The sequence below is a fragment of the Branchiostoma lanceolatum genome, chromosome 10 (assembly GCF_035083965.1).
Source record: "Branchiostoma lanceolatum isolate klBraLanc5 chromosome 10, klBraLanc5.hap2, whole genome shotgun sequence".
Classification (NCBI taxonomy): Eukaryota; Metazoa; Chordata; class Leptocardii; order Amphioxiformes; family Branchiostomatidae; genus Branchiostoma; species Branchiostoma lanceolatum.
In genome coordinates this window covers 9,873,392-9,897,121 of record NC_089731.1, presented here as the reverse complement: position 1 = coordinate 9,897,121, position 23,730 = coordinate 9,873,392, and the positions used below count along the sequence as shown (strand labels likewise).

At 41.1% G+C, this 23,730-nt stretch overlaps 2 protein-coding genes across 2 annotated transcripts; one reads left to right on the top strand and one right to left on the bottom strand.

Annotated features, from left to right (window-relative positions):
• Nucleotides 1-303: 303 nt before the first annotated feature.
• LOC136444064 (45 kDa calcium-binding protein-like) lies at nt 304-11,689 on the top strand. The gene is made up of 6 exons (XM_066441525.1): nt 304-655; nt 5,035-5,180; nt 5,793-5,906; nt 6,331-6,489; nt 8,086-8,258; nt 9,187-11,689. Exons 1-6 carry the CDS (start codon nt 333-335, stop codon nt 9,361-9,363), a joined length of 1,092 nt encoding a protein of 363 aa, XP_066297622.1. The 5' UTR covers nt 304-332; the 3' UTR covers nt 9,364-11,689.
• On the bottom strand, nt 11,488-22,957 carry LOC136444063 (O-acyltransferase like protein-like). The gene is made up of 16 exons (XM_066441524.1): nt 22,666-22,957; nt 21,091-21,257; nt 19,568-19,658; nt 19,224-19,326; nt 18,808-18,911; nt 17,685-17,855; nt 16,917-17,010; nt 16,484-16,585; nt 15,798-15,975; nt 15,183-15,262; nt 14,874-14,960; nt 14,228-14,363; nt 13,656-13,836; nt 13,093-13,235; nt 12,754-12,943; nt 11,488-12,469 (listed from the first exon to the last, which is right to left on the bottom strand). The coding sequence occupies exons 1-16, from the start codon at nt 22,919-22,921 to the stop codon at nt 12,366-12,368; spliced, it is 2,187 nt and encodes a 728-aa protein (XP_066297621.1). The 5' UTR covers nt 22,922-22,957; the 3' UTR covers nt 11,488-12,365.
• Between the last annotated feature and the right edge of the window lie 773 nt (nt 22,958-23,730).

Sequence of the window (23,730 nt, the reverse complement as noted above, 5' to 3'; positions counted from 1 at the left end):
TACATAATCTTAAACTTGTGATATTTACCTAACTAATACACTGGCATGTGACAAATATGAATTTCCCATCATTTTCCACTTAGGCGTTGCAGCATTTTCATATTGATTATGCACATAAGGTCATTAGTTGCACGTTTTGTATCTTGGTATCAATCAAACCAAGGAGAAAATCTCCAAGCAGATCTAATGGTTGCTAGAAGACCGTATCCAACTGGCAGATGAAGCTTCATTAGATCTGCTTGGAGATTACCAAGGAGGTTGCTGTGTAATCATACCCATGATCAGCGTTTGTACAAAAGGTTAAAGGTCAACAAAAGCCCCACGGAATCAAAATGGCGGCGTCCAGGGGTTGTTTTGGCGTTTGTCGACAGCTTAGGACAATCTTGTGCCTTTATCTCGTCTCCACCGTGGCCTTTCTTGGACTCTGCAGTGTCGTAAGAGCCAGACCTCTCGATGGGAAGAACAAGAGTACGTCTAAGAACGGCGAGGACGACAAGCTGAGCCCACCCGACCACCTGGACGCTGTGCGAATGGAGCGGGACGGACACCTCAACAGAGACTTCCACCAGGAAGTTTTCCTCGGCGAAGAGAAGGACGACATCGAGCAAATCCCGCACCACGTCATCGACGACAGGCTGAAGGACATCTTTAAAAGGTTAGTCAGACTTTAGAGCAGTTTTAGCTACGATCTGGAGGATATACATACTTCTAAATAAATGCGGTCTAATCGTGTATACGTTTCAGTTGTAGTACGTGCATAAATGTGAGGTTACGTCCGATTAGTTGTTAGGTGAGTTACTAAATCACTGTGCTCGGGGAGGTCGGATGTATGTCGTGTTGGTAACGGAATAATACCAGATTTGTGTCGGTTTTTCCCTGCAGCTTTTACCGATGTTGAACCCGATACAGATCCAGAAATCAGGCTAAATCAATGGAGTTCGCCCCTTGCTTTCCCGATAGCCTTCCTATACATTACCGACGAATGTCGGGCATGTATCGGTTTTCACGCAAAAGGTCACTCGCGGTCATGATGGGTGTCAGGTCCCGATTATTACGATAATGTAGCAATATCTCGTCGGACGAGTTAGACATTTTTTTCCATTGTTTTCTAATTACCGTAAATTTTCATTGATATATTTTCGTCAAAAGGCAAACCAGGTCATTGAATTATTACCGTGTTGGTAGATAATTTTGTTTGTTTGTTTGTTTGTTTGGGGTCCTTTTTTTAAAACTCCGCCGCTATTGTTATTCGTGGATAGTTGACCACTACATTATGCTGTTTATAGCTACATCTCATGTATTCCATATTCGTCTTTTCAGATTCGTGACAACCAGCGTGCCAGTTATACCGGCCATGCTTGAGGATGGGGACGGACTTTCCGGACACATCGATTCATTTTAATAAAAAGACAATTGTTCATTAATTTATTCGTTTTGTTCCCGTTCAGTTTGCTTTCGTATTGATCTGTTTGTTTGTTTGTTTGTTTGTTTGTTTGCTTCGGTGTTGGTTTTTTCCAACTGTTTGTTTCATGTCACTAACACTAACACCTGACGTTCCCCGGAACTAACAAGTTCGGAAAGCTAACATGAACTCACATAAAATTTTCACAAATTATATTCTATTAACAAAATAACAGTAATCACACTTGACACGGTCACAATAGATATGTAAAATCTGTTAAAAGCACGCTTACCATAGTCACATTAGATATATATAATCTTGTTGGCGATCATCGTGCAAATACTAAGCTAAAACATTAACAGATATAGAGATCATGGCAATCAATGTAACCTTTTGGCTCATTGTTGCATCAATTTTAGAGTTCTGGGGAAGAAGACCTGTTCGTGCCTCTTCGTACGGCTCAACGGTACTTTGTTGGCTGAAGTTTGTCTTAGATCGTACTTAGTGTCTCCGGATTTCACAAGGAAGTGCCGGCAGGGGTGTGTTTCGTCCGCCACCACCCTACCGAACTCATGCACGGATGCCTCGCGTCTCCGCTTCTCCAGGGTTGGCAGCTAGTCGGAGGGGATTCCAATAATCCTGCAGCAGGTTTTCTGTACCTTCTCGACCTCGTCAGACAGCCCACGAGGCAGTCCTCCCCACACCTGTGAGCCGTTCTCTAACACAGGTCGAATTAATGTTGTGTAGATCTGAAGGAACTTGAAGTTGGTCCACATCAGTTCAAGCATCGAGACGGATTAACCACCATCGGCTGCATTTTTCCGGACCACGGTAATTTAGTACGCTGTATGTGAACAACAGAAGAAATACTGAAATAATATGATAATGTAAATTGCTGAAATAAATCAGGAAATACAATCAAACTACGAAATGAAAGTTGCAAACATTAAGAGGGATAACGAACTTTGTCGATGCAACTCAGTTGTGCAGCATCCGTAACTTTCGTCTTGCCCGTATAAATTTCTTGTCACCGACGGCAAACGAAGGACTACTGAGAAACGAATGACTACTGAGAAGAAAAGTATTAGTACTCCTAGATGGAAACCGGGGTGTTATGATGGTCATATCAATGAGGTTTTATCAAACATTCCATTACTTTTACTGAATCTCGCACTGGATAAGCGACTTTATTTGTAACGTTCAAAACATGCTGCGACTTGACTAGTGACTACGGGATTCGGAATTATATTGTCAATTTATTTTCATGTAACGAATATGATTATGGAATATTGAAATATTCCTCCCAGTTTTACTGCTGATTCTTGCCACAGTTCAACCAAACACAACGTAGCGCAAAAATCAAAAGTACAGCGATTTGGGCCATTAGGAGTTGACGGCTCCACGAACAATTAAAAAAGAACGTTTGTTCACAAACTGTTGGGATGTTTTCTAGTTTCAATAAAAATGCATCGCCATTGTTTCCAATTGTAAGTAACAACCAATTTTTGTTTTCTTTTCCAGTGTCCCAACCAGGCTAGGAAAGATATCTGATGATGGCTCACGTGCTTTGTTAGCGTTGGCAAAGACGCCGTCAGAACAAAACGACGTGTCAATTAGTAGAAGTGCAAAGACAACACCCTGAGACCTTCATCAAGGAGCAGAGGTTGATTTAAAAAAATAAAGAATAACAAAAATTTAAACATGATAATATAAACATAAGATGATGAAAGATAAAGAATAAATTAAAGTAATGTTGACTGTAACAGAGAAAAATAAAACATAAAAATGGATCGTTGGGCTCGAACCTGCACATATTGCCTGCTTCGGATTGATGGACAACAACACTACCAGGTGAGCTATCAGCGCTGGTTACAATCACGCTCGTTATTTTACGTATATAATATGGGCACTTGTCGTCTGTTAAAATGAAATCGCGTCAATTCTTTATATTATCACTTTTTTAGCGAACGACGACCAACTAATATTTATTAATGAAACGAAATGAGTGACATGTTAAAATAGAATTGAAGAAAACAAACAGAAACACGTAACGTTCGACCGTAGAACAATGCAAGTATATTCATTACGGACTGCAGCTGCGGAACCCCACGTGATGGGCCGTTTGTACTAAAGTGGTTTGAGGGTATTGTTACCCCGCCGCAATATCTAGCTCACCGCGATACGCCGCTTGCGTTTGCGAACAAATGGCTGCCGTACGGCGCCGCGAGTTGCAGGTTCGATCCCGGGTTTATGCTTCCGCGTCCTTTGACATGAATTTCCTTGGTTATTAAGAATTTATCGATGTTTCCTCGATTATAATATCTTAACTATGCTTCCCATACTTGCGGATTACAGACTTCTACGGAAATATCGTTCCTTTCAATATTTTATTTTTTGCCGGTTGTAATAAAAGTTTTATTGACACAACAAACAGTACAGCGAGTTCCGCACGTTCTACTACAAACTACGTACAAACTAAGTCTTGTAACTAAACAATAAAAGTTAACATCCGTAAATGTCAAATATGGTGCTGGAGAACAGCTGATCGATTATCGTCTGAAGTTTCCTTTTTATTAAGCTGCATGCCCCGACGACCACGTGCTTGTCTTTCTGCTGTCAATCATGCAGTGTCCATGGTAACCAGTACAGCGGCTACACGTCAATCAACGCCGTTGCCATGGTTTCATCCAAGCCGGGGAGTCCCCTCCGCCGTGTTTGTAACTTGTTGCCTTGACGACCGGCATCGGAAGTCTGTGGGAAAAAGAAACGACGTATTACCGACAAATTTGTCGGGAAAACATGGGTTTCTTATCAGGAATTTTGAGACCATCGAAAAATTACCGTGTGTATGTCGGGAAATGTACATCGACCGATGGAACACCGATGGTGCTCCGACCAGCCTAAAATGCGGGGGGACAACTGTTAACGTTTCCCGATACATTCCCAGAGAATTGTGACTATGTATTCCCGACATGTTTCCCGTGTATACCCGACCTCCCCCAGCACTGTGAATACAGTGTACCTCAATAATCACTTTGTGTGAAGGTACAAATGTATGCAGTACATTTTACTAATTTTAGTTATATGTTATTTATAACGTTAATTTTAGATATATATTCATGATCAATTGCCGAATGATGAATTTTCGAGCTCTTGACTTGAGAAATACTGTGTTTCAACCTCCTTGGTTGAAATTAAAGTAGTTGAACCACCCATTCCCAGCATTCCAACTAGTACTACTCCGCAAATTTTACCTCCACTAACCTTGTAATGCAGATGCAAATTGCATTACAAGGTTATGAGGTCTCTATTCAACATCCTTGGCAGATGGTATTTCAATCTCTGGTTACGTTTGAGCTGCAAAAACAATCATACTCAACTGTGTCTAGAAACCCCCTGGTATATACTGAGGGACTCGTTATTATCTGTTGTTTTTGTTGTCCTTGCTTAACATACATTGTATATTTTCTTGCTAGACGTGGTCTCTAGTCTAGGTGCTGGGTTTCACTTGATTCTTGTTGATGATCTCTCTAGGATCTCCCTTGGTGTCTTGAAGCTTGCATGATGTTGTCATTGTTGTTGTTGTTGTTGTTGTTATCTGTCCCTGCGAAGTTTGGTATTGTTTGTTGCAGGATAGATACCACGGATCCAGACCATGAAGGTCTCCTCACACAACAGGAGCTCCAGAACTGGATCCTGAGCAAAACACAGGAGCATTTCCAGGAGGCTGAACAGGAGAACAGCAAACACTTCCAGGAGGTCGACCAGAACAAAGATGGTAGAATAATCAGTAATGATTTCTGTAGCACTCACTACTGTACAACAGTATCTAACCATAGCTTTGTCATTGATGTTTGTACATATCACAACACTGTGTACAAGCATGGACAAAAGTAGTATCCAGTATCATGAAATCCAGACTGATAGTAGGGTTTGCTACTAATGTAGTACTAGTACCCATATTGTGAGACATGTATACATAATTGACACAACAAAACCACAGGGATGTTTGTATTACGGGTCCTCTCTAGATACATTGTATTAACTCAGAAAAGTAAACACATATAAAAACCATTACATTGTGCACAATTGTGCAAAACTGACTTAGTAGCTGCGTTAACTTGACATTACAAAAAGATACATTTACATTAAAGAACTGCATGTATGATTCTCATTAGGTTTCTAGATATTAAGATTTGCGTTCAATTACGTCCATAGTTATTGAATATGAAAATTCAGAATGCCTGAATGGTATCAATTAGATAGCATTCGGTTCAATCGGAATATCCTATATATCAAAATGCTTGATGAATTTCTGTGACTTGTTGTATATGCATGTGTGTGTGTGAGCATGGTTTGTGTGTGATTGTTAGTGTTCTCTCTGTCCCAGGTACGCTACACTGGGACGAGTACCGTCTACAGTTCCTGGAGAGTCGCGGGTACGACAGAGACAAGGTCATGGAGGTCATCGAACAAGACACTGAAATTGAGATGGACGTGGATGGTAGGAGACAAAATTCTTTAAAATGGCTTAGGCTTACTCAAGAATTTAGTTTCGGTGTCAATGATGTTGTGCTTTCCAGCGTGCATAACATGTGGAAAAAATGTTCCCCTTTCCAAGAATGTTTTGATACTCCCCCCAGAGTGTCTCTGCTGTTGATTGTAATTTGTTGCATAAACATAACACCTATAGTCAGTCTGTGAAATGTCATTGTGTAGAAAAAGGTTTAGTGCTTGAATACTTAAAATAGGACAAAGAGTTTCAGTGGTCTCATATTTCACTACTGACACCAGATATGTTAGCATTTTTTAGCAACAAGATACACAGACTACCCAACCACTTTAGGTATGCTTCTTTTCCAATGTGTCATAGTACCCATGCAATCACATAAGACTGAAATCAGCTCTTTATTCGCACATGGTTTCAGATGAAGAGGACCTAGAGAGGGACCATGACAGATTCCTGCAGGCAGACGAGGACCCACGGGACGAGTTGTTGAATGAGAAAGAGTTTCTGGCCTTCCGCCACCCAGAACACAGCAGCAGCATGCTCAGTCTCATGGTTCAGGAGATACTGCATGACTTAGGTAAGGATCTCTAAGCTTTGTCCTACTCTCACTTTTCTGGACTACATATGCGATGGAAAATTGTGTTCAGAGCTGGTAGCAACAATCATCAGACATCAGGTGTTAAGGAGAAAAAAATTTTTCTGAAACACTATTGTATCCTGTATAGTATACTGTAATCTTCACTGCTTCAAAGTATCATTACAAATGGGGTATCATTTAAAGGACAGTAGAGAAGCTTTCCAAGATAAAAAAAAAAAACTGCCCATCATCTAAAAAACAACAGACATGTGATTGTGGGAAATGCACACATTTAAAAAAATCTGGGATGTTTGTGTGTTGTAGATCAGAATGGTGACCAGATCCTGACACTGCTGGAGTTTTGTTTTATACTTATAGATCAGAACGGTGACCAGATCCTGACTCTGCTGGAGTTTTGTTTTGTAGATCAGAACGGTGACCAGATCCTGACACTGCTAGAGTTTGTGTGTTGTAGATCAGAACGGTGACCAGATCCTGACCTGCTGGAGTTTTGTTTTATACTTATAGATCAGAACGGTGACCAGATCCTGACTCTGCTGAAGTTTTGTTTTGTAGATCAGAACGGTGACCAGATCCTGACCCTGTGTTATTACTGTATTGTAGATCAGAACGGTGACCAGATCCTGACTCTGCTGGAGTTTTGTTTTGTAGATCAGAACGGTGACCAGATCCTGACCCTGTGTTATTACTGTATTGTAGATCAGAACGGTGACCAGATCCTGACTCTGCTGGAGTTTTGTTTTGTAGATCAGAACGGTGACCAGATCCTGACCCTGTGTTATTACTGTATTGTAGATCAGAACGGTGACCAGATCCTGACCCTGCTGGAGTTTGTGTGTTGTAGATCAAAACGGTGACCAGATCCTGAACTTGCTGGAGTTTGTGTGTTGTAGATCAAAACGGTGACCAGATCCTGACCCTGCTGGAGTTTGTGTGTTGTAGATCAAAACGGTGACCAGATCCTGACCCTGCTGGAGTTTGTGTGTTGTAGATCAAAACGGTGACCAGATCCTGACCCTGCTGGAGTTTGTGTGTTGTAGATCAGAACAGTGACCAGATCCTGACCCTGCTGGAGTTTGTGTGTTGTAGATCAAAACGGTGACCAGATCCTGACCCTGTGTTATTACTGTATTGTAGATCAGAACGGTGACCAGATCCTGACCCTGTGTTATTACTGTATTGTAGATCAGAACGGTGACCAGATCCTGACCCTGCTTGAGTTCGTGTGTTGTAGATCAAAACGGTGACCAGATCCTGACCCTGCTGGAGTTTGTGTGTTGTAGATCAGAACAGTGACCAGATCCTGACCCTGCTGGAGTTTGTGTGTTGTAGATCAGAACAGTGACCAGATCCTGACCCTGCTGGAGTTTGTGTGTTGTAGATCAAAACGGTGACCAGATCCTGACCCTGCTGGAGTTTGTGTGTTGTAGATCAGAACGGTGACCAGATCCTGACCCTGTGTTATTACTGTATTGTAGATCAGAACGGTGACCAGATCCTGACCCTGCTGGAGTTTGTGTGTTGTAGATCAGAACGGTGACCAGATCCTGACCCTGTGTTATTACTGTATTGTAGATCAGAACGGTGACCAGATCCTGACCCTGCTTGAGTTTGTGTCCATGCCGTACGGAGCGAAGGTTCAGGAGGTGGAGGACAGTAAGGACACCTGGGTCGTCGAGCGCAGGGAGGAGTTCAAGGAGGTCATGGACACAGACGGGGACGGCAAGGTCACACTCACGGAACTAGAGGTCAGAAACAACATGTCTGGAATAATTTTTTTCTTTGGACCCTCAGTTGAAAGTGCAGAAACGTCTATTTTTCCTTCCAGTAGTACTAGTATTTAGTTTTTTATATGGATTTAGGACTTTGGGTATATAAATGAGATCACCCTTCTTGCCTTTTATGATGACCTTCAACACTCAAATCTTTCATTGACTTTCAGTAGGGAGATTGAATAAGTTACAAACCCATTTTGTATTTTAGCTTTTGACATTTGATGAGGTCATGGAGCTTAACTTGTAACTTGTTTAGACTTATGCTTTTGTGTTGTGACAGGAGGAAGACTTTATTGTTCCTAAATCAATCCCAATATGTAATATACCATGGGAAAGCCTATTCTTGACCTTTTACAAAAGTACTATTACCCACTTGCTCTGATCATACATTCATGGATGGAGTACCAGGGCTGATTAAGTGATTGGGTCACAAAACAAATGTCCTGAAGTTTCCCTGCCAACAGAGTGTTTGATACTGGCAGGGAAATCTCTGCACTTTTTTTGGGAACCCACCCATAAAGTCAGCCATGGTGCTCATCGCACAAGAGCCTGATCATTGCAAATCGGGTATCATTTTAAAGGACAGTAGAAAAGATTTCCAATGATATGAAACAAAACGCCCATCATCTAAAAAAACAACAGGCATATGATTGTGGGAAATTTCAGCACTTTTTTCTCAGGACTAGCTTACCTCACATATGCATCCCTGCTGCACAAATCATATATGTATATCATAGCACATGGGATGCCATTGTAAAGGATAATACACAAGGTTTCAAATGATATATGATACGATATAATTGATAAAGTAGCAATGGAGATATGATTGATCAAAATCAAGTCTCCAAAGTTTTGTGCTAACTTTACCATGACAGACTCTAACATACTGTATTGTCTATAGGCCTACATGGATCCACGCAGCGACCAACAGGCACTGAACGAGGCACGCCAGATGATCAGGGTCGCAGATGCCAACGACGACGGAAAACTTTCGCTGGCCGAAATTCTGGACAACTGTCAGTTCTTCATCGGGAGCAAGATGGCAAACTATGCAAAAGTTGTCCACGAAGAGTTCTGAGAGGACCCCTCCCCTATTCTATCACTGCAAGGAGATATCTAATTTCAAAATGTTTATGTCAATTGTTGAACTTGTAACTTCTATCAGATTATGTTGACAGGAAAGCACTTTGGCTGCATTATGAAGCCAAAACTAGCAAACAGAGCTGTACATATTGAGATAGATGCTACAATACATGTCCTATTGGTGAATAGAAATTTGCATTGTGTCCCTATTAATATGCCTGAAAGATGCAGACGATGAGTCCTAAAAAGAGGGACTGTGCTAAAATGTAAAAAGAATAATGGCCACAACTTTAACATATGAAGAGTTCAGGCTTGATGTGTGTAAGTTAAAAGTAAGAAAATGCCTTCTACCCAGCCCACCAAAGAACAAACAACATTTCACAGGTTTGGTTTTGGCAGCTCTGCATGGTTACATATAATGTAAATTCATTTTACAAGATGCTTACTTGTAAATTCGCAAGAAAACAGTTATTCAAGAACTGGATAGACTCTGGAAACGGTTTCCAAAATATGTCCAGTTGCATGAATAACATAGCCTCTACCAGACTCCGTCCTATCGCTGGGAAAATAGTAGAAATCGGCCGACGTAGTTCGCTATACAGGGTAGTCCGCTATACAGTGAAGCTCCATTATCCGTCCATCGATAATGGAGCTTCACTGTATAGCGGACTACCCTATATAACGGACTACCTCGGCCGATTTCTACTATTTTCCCAGCGATAGGACGGGGCCTGGTAGAGGCTATGAATAACTGTCTTCTTGGGCATCTTATTACCTGGATGTCTAACCTTCATAGACATGCTTGTAACGTTAATTGATGTTGCAGCGCTTAAGTTTTTTGACATGGTGAAATGCAAGAGTTTTGCAGTATGTTTCCTGTTGAAGTGATGGTAAGACATAGAAAGAAAGAACATATGTTCATGGTATGACAAGCTGTAAAAATGTCAAACACTGCTCTAGCATTAGACCAACATGTACAGTGATAAGGGAAAATGAAAATGTATCACATAATGGTGGCAGTAGGTTTACATAATGTTTGATAATATTTTATAAAGACTTGTTTATTGCTGTAGAAGATCATTTGCCACATTTCATAAAAGCTTTGCACCTTTCCATGAAAAGTTTACAACTCGGTTTACATAATTGGTAACCATGTATATTGTTCTTAACTGTCAAACTTGTAAGTTTTGAACTTTTTTTAAAAAGAGTATCCACACATTCTCCAAGATTAAGGGACAAGATAGGATTGTGTGTGTGTGGAGGGATAAAGTGTCAGTGCAATTTTGGGGTTTGAACGTTCTGATTCTGTTCTCATGCAAATTTATCAACACATTCTTCTTGCCAAAATTTTATATCTTTATTTTCTTACCCTATCCTGATCTTATCCCTATTGGAGTATGTGTTGTACAAGAATGCAACAGGATTTTTGTCTGGAGAAGGTACATGACTGACCAGGTCTACACAGCATCTTCAGAAAAAAGCAAAGGAGAAAGTTCACTTGTTTTCTTTATTCTAATTACCGAATTTACATTTTTTGACATGCAAATTGTGCAATCATGTATATGAAAAAGTTTGCTTGAGCCTTTTTAAGGTGTCATTAAGGGAAATTTGATAACAGAAGTACTTAAAAAGTTGAGATTGTCTTGTCACAGTTTATCTTTCAGTAGATGGAATCAAAGTTTGTCCTGGAAGTAAATTTATACGTTTCACATCCATTGCAGCACATTGCTTGAACATGTTCTGTCACTGCTTAAAGATACGCCCTTTAACAGAAGATCTAGGTTTGTAATTACCCAACAAATGTAACTAATCACAAAGCATTAGTATGATAGAAATGTCAATGAGCACAGGTCTGTCATGAAATGTCACAACGCAGTCGTTATTTAATTCTGTTCCTTTGGATCTTGTATAGATGCATGCCACTGACATGTTTAGATGCTTGTACAGTTATTATCCAACTGCTGTCTAAGCTGTTTTTATAGCACATATCATGATGGGAGTAGCATGGTTTGTTGTTTGGGTTTTACCAATATATACACCTAAGAGAAGCACTTATGTATGGTAAGGTAAGTGAATGTTTCCATGTTTGGAATGTAAAGCAAGAGGTGCTCTTGTGAAATCTGTTCACATCGCTGTAACACTTTATTTTTGCACATCTTAATTGCACAGCATATGTTGTATCAAATTTATGAAATTATATATATCTATATAGAGAGTTTGTATGAGATGACTATATTGGGGGTAGAAACTTTGCTAGAAAACTTGGGGTGTTACATGTACGATTTCTGAATTAAAGAAGGCTGTGATGGCTATTAGTTTAACCAGTGGTTGACATTTTTTTATTACTCAAGCATTCTGAGTGTCCATTCATATACTAGTATCTGGTACCAATATACTGGAAGGACTACAAATCTATTGATTTCTGTTGCCACATAAATATGTACTTTCAGTTCGGGTATTTGTAGAATATTCACATATTATACAAGTCATACCGATGTTTAACAGAAAATTAGAGTGTGCGCGTTATTTTCTGGTAAATGATAGGCAACATATCTTTGATACGAATAGGCAATTAATCAGATCAAGAACAAAAAACTCCACAAAGGGGACAATATAGCCTGTGGTACCAAGCCTGTGCATTTCCGTCTATCATGAAAAAACACCTGCGCAAAAATGCTCTGACAAAGGCTTACGCATAATCTCCAGTTAACCCTTAAAAATTCTGAAAGAATCTTACACCATTTGTCATTTCACATGCAAGTCTCGTGTATGCAATATACTTAAAGTACAATTGCAGGTGCCATCATAGATCCAAAATTAAGGCCCATATCATCAGGCATGGAAACTAATAGTATATAGAAAAGATCATGACAAAACAAATGATGTATAGAAACATATACACTTATGTATCTATAATGTTAGATAGAAAAACATTGGTCTCAAACTCACAGTAACATTGGATAATATCATGAAAGTGGTTATTCTTAAAACTTAATTCTAAAGTTTGAGGTTGAATTGCTCCTTGTTTGTTGGGATAGCTCCTGCCAACTGTCCGTTACCTTCACCATTCTCCAGTTTGTCGGGGAAACTGCCAGTTTGTTCTGAAAAAAGACCAAATTGAGTAATCAAGCAAAAAAGACATTCGATGCAAATTTAGCCAAAAGTAAGTCCAAATGTCCAAAACAATATTTTCTACGTATGAAAGGCACGTAACGTTGTATCAAGAGTATTTTGTCTTAGAGGGGCGAAATGTACTACCGAAAATGGTATACCTATATGGCAATACAGGCTTACAGTAGGATGAGTCAGCTAAAGCCTCGTTTTAGTGCACGACCCCGAGCTGACCCTGGGAAATTCAAAATTTTCATACAGGAACCTCCCGTACCGAGTTCAAGAGCTTGGTTGTCTTGTGCCTCGGCCTCGTTGGCCACGTTCTTTGATGCCTTCGAGCTGTCCCTGCCTCTGCGCTGGGGGAAGATCAGCTTCTCAAGCCCGAAGAACGGGAACTCCACCATGATGGAGGCAACGAAGCCGCACAGGAAGGCCATGAAGGCGTACGCGATGAAGTAGAACCACTGCAGAAGACAAGGGTATGGTGCAAATGAATACCAATTGCAGCCATGTATGAAACATGGAACAAATGCTTTGTTTTCAATGATTGACGTACAAAGCTTATGTACTGTCTAATGGTTTCTTTAGGTCATGAGTTGCAATGCCATCTCACCCAATTAGTGGCCGAGTAGAACAGTGGTGTTTTGAGGGACATGGTGTAGACATGCATGATGATGGGATGCACGAGGTACGCAGTGTACGTCAGACGACTCAACGGCACCCATCCGCTCCAGGACAGGAACTCCGTGATGATACCTCAAGAAAGTAGTATGGAATAAATATCTATAAATACACACGAGAACAATTTTCTGCTCTTCGATTCTGGACACACAAACAAATCTGCAGATGACTAGATGGCAGCCCCAAAACACATCAAGCTTAGTGTATCTCATATCCTATGTAAACTAACCATGATGGCACCAGGCTTATATGATCTTATCTATTTTACACTTGCCTAGGAAACCAAAGGAACATTCATGATCAACAGGTGCCATGTGTGCATTATGTCCTTACGTGTATATTTGACCTGGCTTCATGACTCGATAACTTAAAGAAAGAAGGCCAGAGAGCAAAGGGTTCCCTTGTTTGGTACGTGAAGCAATACAGGTTGAAGCAATGAGGTTAAAATTAACCTCATTGTTTGAAGTGAAAAGCTCGATGCTTTGAAGTACGTACCTCCATATCCAACACTACAGGCGTACACGACCCAGGCCACAGCACAGGAAAACATGGTCCTGTCAAACGCCCTCCAGGCCGGGGAGTTAAGCACGGAAAAAGGGCTCCCGATGAACTGGGGGGCAACAACAAACAGCACGGCAACGCCTGTCGCACAGAACCATCCCAACAGCATCAGGGCCTGAGGGAACGCGGCAACATTATAATCAGTTATAATTATCTTATAGCCGTTATAAACATATACATGTAAGCAAAGGCCTTTAATGTTTACGTGTCAATCTATAACAATCTCTGTTTAATTGTGTACAATGTTTTATATAGACGCAGACGAAATCACCAGAGCGTCTTTTCTCGAGCTTAAGATCATTGATATCAATTATGGTGATACAACCGGCTACGATAGGTTTAGTATGAACACGGTCTAATTATAAGTTTTCAATCCTTTCACAGTGAAATCCCAGCTTGAACCTCATACACCAGATGCATTAGCGCAGTATCTATCACTATTTTCCATTGGATTCTTCATTTTTTCAAACAAATCAGAACTGAAGATGCATTTCTCATTCGCGTACCTTGGTGCGACGGGTGCTGGGTACTTTGCGGCCGGTCTTGAAGAGAATGTAACCCAGCAGTAGTCCAACCATGTACGGTCCCGCACGGGTGAAAGTGTTTGTGTAGACTAAACCGAAATACGACCCACCCGCCATACTAAGTTAGCAACACAAGGAAAGAATATTTCAATCAAAATCATGCATCAGCCGGATCCATTTTGGTTAACCCTTAAGCTGCCAGTCCCGACTTAATTAGGGATACAGAAATATGCCTTGTGTGCTGGACTCGGTTATAACCGGGATAGGGTATTCCCCAGAACAAAACAGCTTTGCGTGCGTGTAGCGCGCGAAGCCGGGAAGTTAGGGGAGTTAGCGCCGCCGGGTGTTTCGCGGGTTTCGTGAGGGAGGTCAGGGGTCGAACATTTTTGATTTTTACTTGGCTAAAAAACCTGGCAGCTTAAGGGTTTTAAAAATAACGAGTTTATCTCTTGTGCATGTGCAAACATGTATCTTTAATACCCCCAAAGATGCAGGTGATCGTTGCACCCGACGTTTGCTTTGGCGATGATGTATAATTTATCCTCCGATGTAACTGTTACATACGTCGTAAGCCCAAATGGTAGTAGGTACAACCGAGGTCCGTCACAACTCCGACGAGAGTACTTACTTGACAACAAAATGGTAGATGATCCCTGTGGCTATCATGCTGCCCGTGAGAAAAACGATAATCAAAGCTAAACCCAGCTTCGGCTTCCTGAAAAGTAGGAAGGAAGAACTGATCATGAAATAGTTCATTTCCAGTGGGTTCGGTGCAGAATGCAACCGTCAAAAAAACTTAAAACTTGCATGCAGCATTATGTCCAGTAAACTGCTCCATTTTGCCATTGGTCTTAAATTCTTGTCTTCCTGCCTTGCTACGTATTCATGTCCAAAAATAGTAGTTGTTGTGAGTACAGATACGTCCACTGATACGTACTTGTGCAGCAGAATCAGTAGGCCCGGAGCTATGACGTAAAGCTGCATGTCCACACCAAGGTACCACGCCCAGCCGAAACACTGCAGATCAGAAAATAGGTAAAATTCATGAGTCTGGTTATCATGGGTTCTCGCAGGTCTCTCACCGTCGATTTGGAGTGACTTACAACTCTCTGTAGTGGTGACTCTGTTCAACTCGTCGCACACTACATATATGCCGGAACCATGAGTCTGAGTCTGCTTAGAAATGCAGTGGCTTATTGTTTATTTTCACACGTTTACCCTGTGACACTTTTGTTTAGTGAATCAGGGGGGGGGGGGAGAATTCCTCACTACGAGTTTCGGCGGAAAATGTTGAAACACTGTAGGAAATACGTCGATGAAGATTAGACATAATTGTAACTGTAGGAAATAGAAGCTACTACCTTTCAAACTAGATGATATAATATGATATGGCATGACATGATATTATATGATATGATATGGTATGGTATGATATTATATGATTTGATATGAATTACACGAGCGAATAGTCAATGTTTAGAAGAACACTAGTACTTTTTACAGCATGATTTCCAGTGTACATTTGCAGCATTCATTATATAATATACGCCACCTCTTGTTCCCCCAGGACCCAGTTGTTGATGTATAAGAGGTTTGTCCACATCCATGTCTGGCAGGCGTTGATGTTTCCCATGGCGAGGTTCTCAGGACTAGCCCAGACCGGTCCCGTCCCCATGTATTTCAGCAAGCAAGCAAAGATCATGATGAGGAAGGCGTACACAGGGGTCAACCTAGAACACAGGTACATATACGTTGATGAAAGTTAGACATCCAGGTAGTAACTGACGAAAGACAGTGGATGCTGTCTGAAACTTCTGACTGTTTCAACATTTTATCCAGTTGCTTGAGTAATTATTTGTGGCGTACAGGTACATATACTAGTAGTCAATACATTACTGCAGCTTGTCTCTCAATGATGTGTAACCGAGAATACTGGAAGCAGAACTTTGTATACGCTTCAACTCCCTAGAGTATGACTATGTATGTATGTATGTATGTATGTATGTATGTATGTATGTATGTATGTATGTATGTATGCATGTACGTATGTCTCTCAACATAATGGGCCCGGAGTCCCCCTGACGAAATCTGTTAGGATATTGGACGGACAGTATCGGCATGTTCATTCTACCTATTTCATATAAAACACTATCAACCACACAGGTCACGTCCTAATCAAACATTCAAGTACGAGAACAAATTATACTCAACTATCAAAACATAGTCATAGATCCTGACCTCCAGTAACGGTGCAGGTAGTGTAGAAGCAAGTCCTTCCCAGTAAACGAGCCGCCATTCTTCTTCAGCTGCTTCATGAACAGGTAGGACACCAGGAGTGCACTGTGGAGGAACGTTAGGGACATGTACAGTTGTGATTGTCCTTAACATGTTTAAATAGAATGGGAACAAATCATTTGATGGTCTTTGGGACGGCTATATTCCATAAAACTCTCCCTCCATTTGGTTGTTCATCTTTGATAGTCCACAATAACACAAGATAAACAAATCACTATAAGATTATTACCATGTTTACAATAAATTATTCGTTGTCCTTTCATCACCTTGTTTTGATACTCGGTACCAAACAGGAGACACACAGCACTTCATATGTTGCTATGCGATTGGAGTAATTGAAGATTGTTCTGCAAGGAGATAAGTTTTGAATTTCTACCTCAGCAGTAGGAATGTGTCCACAGACATGTCCATGCTCCCTGTTACAAAATACCACCACTGGCTGTACCATTCTGCCTTCGTTCCTTTGTTTGCTGTAGAAAAGGCAGGATCAACAGCTTGAAACTCTACATCAGATGATGCCAAAAATGTTAAACTTTGAAACCGTAATCATTAAGCCCCTGACATACAATCAGCGAGCTTCAACCGTATCTGGTGATCGCCAAAAAGTCCTATTCTAAAATTGACAACGGATCATGTGTATATCTCGGTGACCTACGAACAGCTGGACGATCCCTAAAATGGCCGGGATGACCGAGAGAACACCAAGCGTGTTGTTGCGAAAACATTACTTTGGAACTGTAATCATTAATCCACTGCCACACAATTAGTGAGCTGCGGCCGTATTTGGTGAACGCCAGAGAGTCCAATAAAAAAATCGACAGCGAGTCGCGCGTATATCTCGGTGACCTACGAACATTGGAAGATCCCTAAAAATGGCCGGGATGACCGAGAGAACACCAAGCGTATTATTGATTATCGAAAATATCATTTAAAGTTCGCAGACTCGGGCGATCATTTTTCATGCTGATACAGGAGCTTTAGGCCCTTTTTAGCTAGAATGTCTGGATATTTGCATGCTCTGATGACATATGCTCTGATGAATATGCAAATTTTCATTGTATCATGATCAACCTAGAAATTCGACCTGGATTTATGTCACACACATAGCCGAACCAGTGAATAAAATTAACCATGACCATCTTACTTGTTATTGTGTTATCGGCAAAGAAGTCCGTATGTCCGTAGATGATCCACAAAGTGCTGATAACCCGGATGCCGTGAAGCGCCGGGATTTGCCCTGGCGGCTGGTATGTGTCGAACACCTTCTTAGTGTTGGAGTACACAGAGAAGGACAACAGGAACCGGCCAGTCTTACCTGCAGTAAAACATCAAATCACATGAGAGTTGTAGCATTACTACTTTGCGTGAGTATTTATGTATGCGGGCTTTTCCCGGGTTCGTAATTAAATAATGCTATCCAATACTCACGACCGAGTTCGGTGCTACTCTAAGATGTCTTTGTGACTTTTTTAATTGATGAATCACACAGCCATGCCGCGCCCTTGTTAAATTTACCATCTCAAACCCCATGTTTGCCTGCAGTAAACCTGTCTGCCCTACTTTGGTATCTGGACTATAAGTGCCGTTTTACACCCACAATAATAGTTTATTGCAAATTCATGCCCGTAGGCTAATTGCATGTTGACAACAATGTCGAAATACAAATGTAAGGTAAAACAAAGGTATACATGAATACAAAATCATTCTATGAGGTTTTCAAGTTTTAGTGACACCCTTTGTTTCGAGGAACCATTGGGTCATGCAAGAAATAAAAGTTGTACAAAAAAGTATTCAGCTGATGTATTTCTTTATCTAGTTTTTTTTTGCGACGAGTAATCAATATGCTGAAGGAACCAGAAACTGTTGTTGCTGACGGTGTTGCTATGGTGGAGCAGTAATTTTAAGTAAGAGAAAGGACTAAAAAAAGAAACGATCTGTATACCTTCAGTTGTATTTCAACTTTCAGGTTAAATTTCATGAGCTTATATTTGACCGCTGTCAGCAACCAACCAACCAACCAACCAACCAACCAACCAACCAACCAACCAACCAACCAACCAACCAACCAATCAACCAACCTAACAACCAACCAGCCAACCAACCAACCTACCAACCAACCAACCAACCAACCAACCAACCAAACAAGCAAACAAGCAAACAAGCAAACAAACAACCATCAACCAACCAACAAACAAACAAACATCAACCAACCAACCAAACATACAAACTACCGATCAATGAAAACACATAAAGGAATATCCACTTACTGCTAGCTATAGATTTCGCCTTCTCCTCCATGAAACAGACGGTAATGATGAACTCGTACAGGGTACCGATGACCAACATCAGCAGGATAACGGCGATGATGGATCTGCAACAACAATGTCAAAACATTTCAAAAAGAATTTTATGGTAGAAAGGCCGTATAAACAGAAAACTTTTGATGTGCCTCACGGGTAATTGGTCAAATTCAAAGATCACCACTAAGTCTTTTTACTGCCATGAATTCCGAAGCACGATTTGATATCTTCAACCACAGTTGCCACAATTACGTATTTCTTACTCTGAGATATAAGGCAACTGTGCATAAGCTTCACATTTTCACTTATATGTCTCCATGTATTTCACTCTATTACATAAGAGAGTGTTGTTAGTAGCCATCGGAAAGTAGAACTTTTCTTACATGGCAACGATGGCTCCAGGATCATAGCTGGCGTAGTCTTCTTCCCGCTGACAGAAACCACCTACCACAGTCCAACTTGGCATTGGTTTTATGCCAAGGAGACCTAAGAAGGAACGAAACAACGCAGATTCTGTATAGTTTTCCCTATGAACTATCAGCAATGGGAGAGGTGCGCAACATTTGTAAAGGCCCTCTGAGGGCAATGATCAGAGGGCCTTTACAAATGCCCTCTGCTATGGGGTCATTTCTATTCTAGATAAGTTACACCCATTGCTTTAGTAACATAGAATAAAAGTAGAATCATAGCAGGGTTTCGGAACAAGGAGAACTGATTACGTTTATACCTGTGTTTGCAAGGAGTACAACTTCAGACTTGCTACAAGTGTTGGGTACACAGAGTCCCTGCGAGAAAGAGAGAGCACCACTCCCCAGTTCCTACATATACAAAAAGAACAACAGTGTGAAAGATGTAAAAACCGGACGAACTTCTGCAGTGCCTTGGAAAGCTGGCAGGAGACCCATAATGTATATTCTTCATCCTGTCAACACCTATCAACACACCGTAATCACAAAGATCAACAAGAGTTCCGCGACCTCATATCTCCATGAACTATTCTATTTATGCAAATGACTTACACATTTACATAATATATGCTTAATCATAAACACGTGTCTTACTTACTTACACATGTTGCAATATTGACAGTCCTATAATTTTCCAATTTGATGAATTTTGGTGTTTTTTTCATTAATTATGCAAATTAGGAATTTATTTGCATAATTGGTATTTGTTGATGCTCCACTTTCCATAAACTACATATGTTACATTTATTTGAGTCTTATAATGGAAAACACTGCAAATATAGATTTTCCTCATTATCTATGCAAATTAATCCTCAATTAGCATAATTTGCACTTCATTGTGTACAGCTCTGTCTAAGCTACCTGCATACTGAATATCATGGAAATCCGTTGTCCCTTTGTTCAGTTATTCTCCTTAGAATATTTTCACAATAACGCCCCTGCAGTTCCAGAGCAAGCTGCTAGGGGGCCCAAACCTACACCATTTCTTAATTACATCACAAGCTATCTGCCACCCAAAAAGCAAGACCACAGCACGTCCAGGTCAAAAGATACAAAAACGGAGGTTCTGCTGCAGTACCAAGGTCACATACCAGGGGGCCCAAAATCGACCTTGAATTTCGGCCTCACAACACCGGCCCACATTCAAAATATCATCGCAATCCATCCAGAGGTTCTTGAGTTATGCTGCCTACAATAGTCCGGAAACACAAACACACACACAAACACGCCAAAAACAATATCTCCATTTTTCATGGAGATAATTAATGACTTCTATAGTTGTTCACACACACACACACACACACACACACACACACACACACACACACACACACACACACACACACACACACACACACACACACACACACACACACACACACTCTCTCTCTCTCTCTCTCTCTCTCTCTCACACACACACACACACACACACACTAGCCTCCGATGCAGACTCCTCCCGGCTGTTTTCTTTTTCAAGTTACATTTTTTATACTATTACATTTTTTTTTCTTATTGCTGGCCGGGAAATAAGAAAAAAAAATGTAATAGTATAAAAAATGTAACTTGAAAAAGAAAACAGCCGGGAGGAGTCTGCATCGGAGGCTACACACACACACACACACACACACACACACACACACACACACACACACACACACACACACACACACACACACACACATATATACATATTGCAGCTACAGCAGATCATCTACATGTACATAAACACGACTCATATTGCACCGTTACTCCGAACAAATCTGTAGAGTGAAGTGTATCATACCGGAGGTATTCCTATCCAGCCCACAACACAGTACATCGGCTTCATGTCCGGGGGTTTGTCTACATTCAAGTCTTCATCGCCGTCCCTGCAGCCTTCGAAGCTACCTAAGTCGTTCCACTGCCCCTGGAATAGGCCTGTCGGGTTGAACTTTCCACTGCTGTCCAGCACTGGGAGAATGAATGGCACAATCAGCATGTTCGTTGTTGATGTACGTACGATCTTAAGTTAAAGACTACTGCACAAAAGATTACTTTTTTTGTCACAAGAAAGTAGTTTTTTAAATTAGGAATGTAACAAATATCGTTTTAATGGTTGCTGCCTTTCTATGTCATTGGAGGTTACATAATTCAGGAACAGTTTTGTTTCTGATGTATTATTTCTTTAACCATTCCTTCACATATATATTTGTTGAAGGAATAATAATAAGAAGGTCAAATAGAGTGTGGGATAGAAGAAGAAGAATGCAATTGACTGCATGCAAAGATTATTTCATAACATATAGCAAAACTCCATGTCCGATTTCTCAGGCGTGGTCAAATGTAAGTCACGTTTCCCGTCGGTGACCCTAATTGTGTGTATGTTGTCTGTGAAATAGACGGCTTAGTTCTCTTCGGAGCTTGCGGAGAAGTGTATAACGCTATGACTTATTATAAGCTCAGTAGCACAAAAAAGTCTGCCGTCGCAAAGGTAGTCATGATGTTTGTAACCTTTGTTTGCAATGAACAAGGCCACTATTTGTACAAGACGGGGTCACCAGAAGGACAGCGCTAATGAGCTCAAGACCTCACAAACTAGAGTTCGAAGATCTCATACCTCCGTCAGTATTTGTCGTTTATCTTGCTTAAATAGTTCAATGACTTAGAAAATTAGATTGTCATTAACATGTGTTCATTGATCACTTCTAGTCCCTGTCTCGGTTAGCGCGACTACCACATGGAAAATATCTAACTAAACACAGACGAACAGACCGTGAGAGGAAAAACAATACTTCCCCGTGAATTAGTATGAGTAGGATCTTCCATTGACCCAAATCCAGGGAGAACTTGATGTAATCAGGCCTTTGCAACAAAACACAGGATATCGGTCGCACCGGTCCCACCCATCTGAAAAGTTTGTTGACTATCACGGACGACGGGATAAAGGTTATGCTCTAGTGAGCCCCAGATGGTCAGAATCTGTTACTAGTAGTTGTTTATCACCGGGTAGCCTCTACCAGGCCCCACATATTGCTGGAAAAATAGAAGAAATTGGCCAAATAGACAGATAAATATGCCAGAGGAGTCAGTCCGCTAAAGAGTACAGTTTGCGACATATACTCCTCTCAAGACTGTCTATTTGGCCAATTTCTACTATTTTTCCAGCGACATGTGGAGCCTGATAGAGGCTAATCGCCGGAGTCGTTTTTGAAGGCACACAACTTGCGTGATACTGATGTTGCAGCTACGATTTAATCTCTTAAATTTTTATGGATCAAAAGGGGTTTCCTTCTCATATGGCTGCTTTCATCAAAGTTTAAGAACTTGCATGCAAAATGACTAAGGAATATCGAGAGTATGAACACGGCGTCTGACTTACTGTTAATCGCGTAACCCTTGGAAGCTAGCATGTCGTTGTGAAGTTGTTCGCTCTGAGAGTAACAAGGGGCTTGCACTTCACCAGTGACATAGCGCAGATATAAGGTGTAATTCCAGTCGATCGGCTTCTGCTGAGCCAGCTGGGTGTAGTAGCCCCATGTCTCATAGAAGCTGTCAGAGAAGTCCTGCCCAGCTACAGTAGATGAGCAGCATGCTAGAGCCAGTAGCGCGACAAGAACCCCTAGTTTCCAAGCCATCTTGGGTGTGACTTCTCTCGGGTGTGAGTTGCCTGCGCTGCCTTGAGTTGAGGTGACTAATGTTTGTTTATCAGCAGGCCGTATCAGATGACTCATTCACTTCACAGGCCATGTGGGCAAACAGTTGACGTACAGTCAACAGGTCACGTGATCACATCCCCTGAGTAGAATGTTGACTTGACACAGATAAAGGCCCCCTCTCACTGGGCTACGGCACTGCGGCGGCACTGCCACGGCAGATTTTTACGGCACCGTCGCGTTTCTTTCACCAATTTTCATTTGCACTCTCACTGACGTGCGGCGCATTTGCGTTTGAAGCCCAGATGAGTAAGTTATTGAATGAACTTTATTGTTCGACAATCGTATATGGTACAATATATGGCACTAAATCAACAATACTGCAAGGCTAACCTATCCTACAATTATAAGTACTGTACAAAACATTATCGATAACAGTGTATGAATTACAATAAAGCCATGTATGGATTATCTTTTCCCTCGCTTTTTGGATGAAGTATAATGAAATTGATTTATGTAGGTGGTATAGGAGTTGGACATGATAACAATACATGGGACATATCGTTCTGTGTACCAGATAGGCTGAAGTTTGTCTTAGTATTAATACTTTGTAATAGCGCATCTGTCTCTTTGCCATAAGTGAGAAAGGTGATGGCCATTACAAATTGAAATTTATCTTCAATATTTTCATAACACGTGGGACACAATCTGTGAGTGCCTGGTGTGTTGTGGTGTCGATCCCTTTTCAACTTCTAGACAACGTGCGCTGATTCTCAGTGTAGTTATGCTTA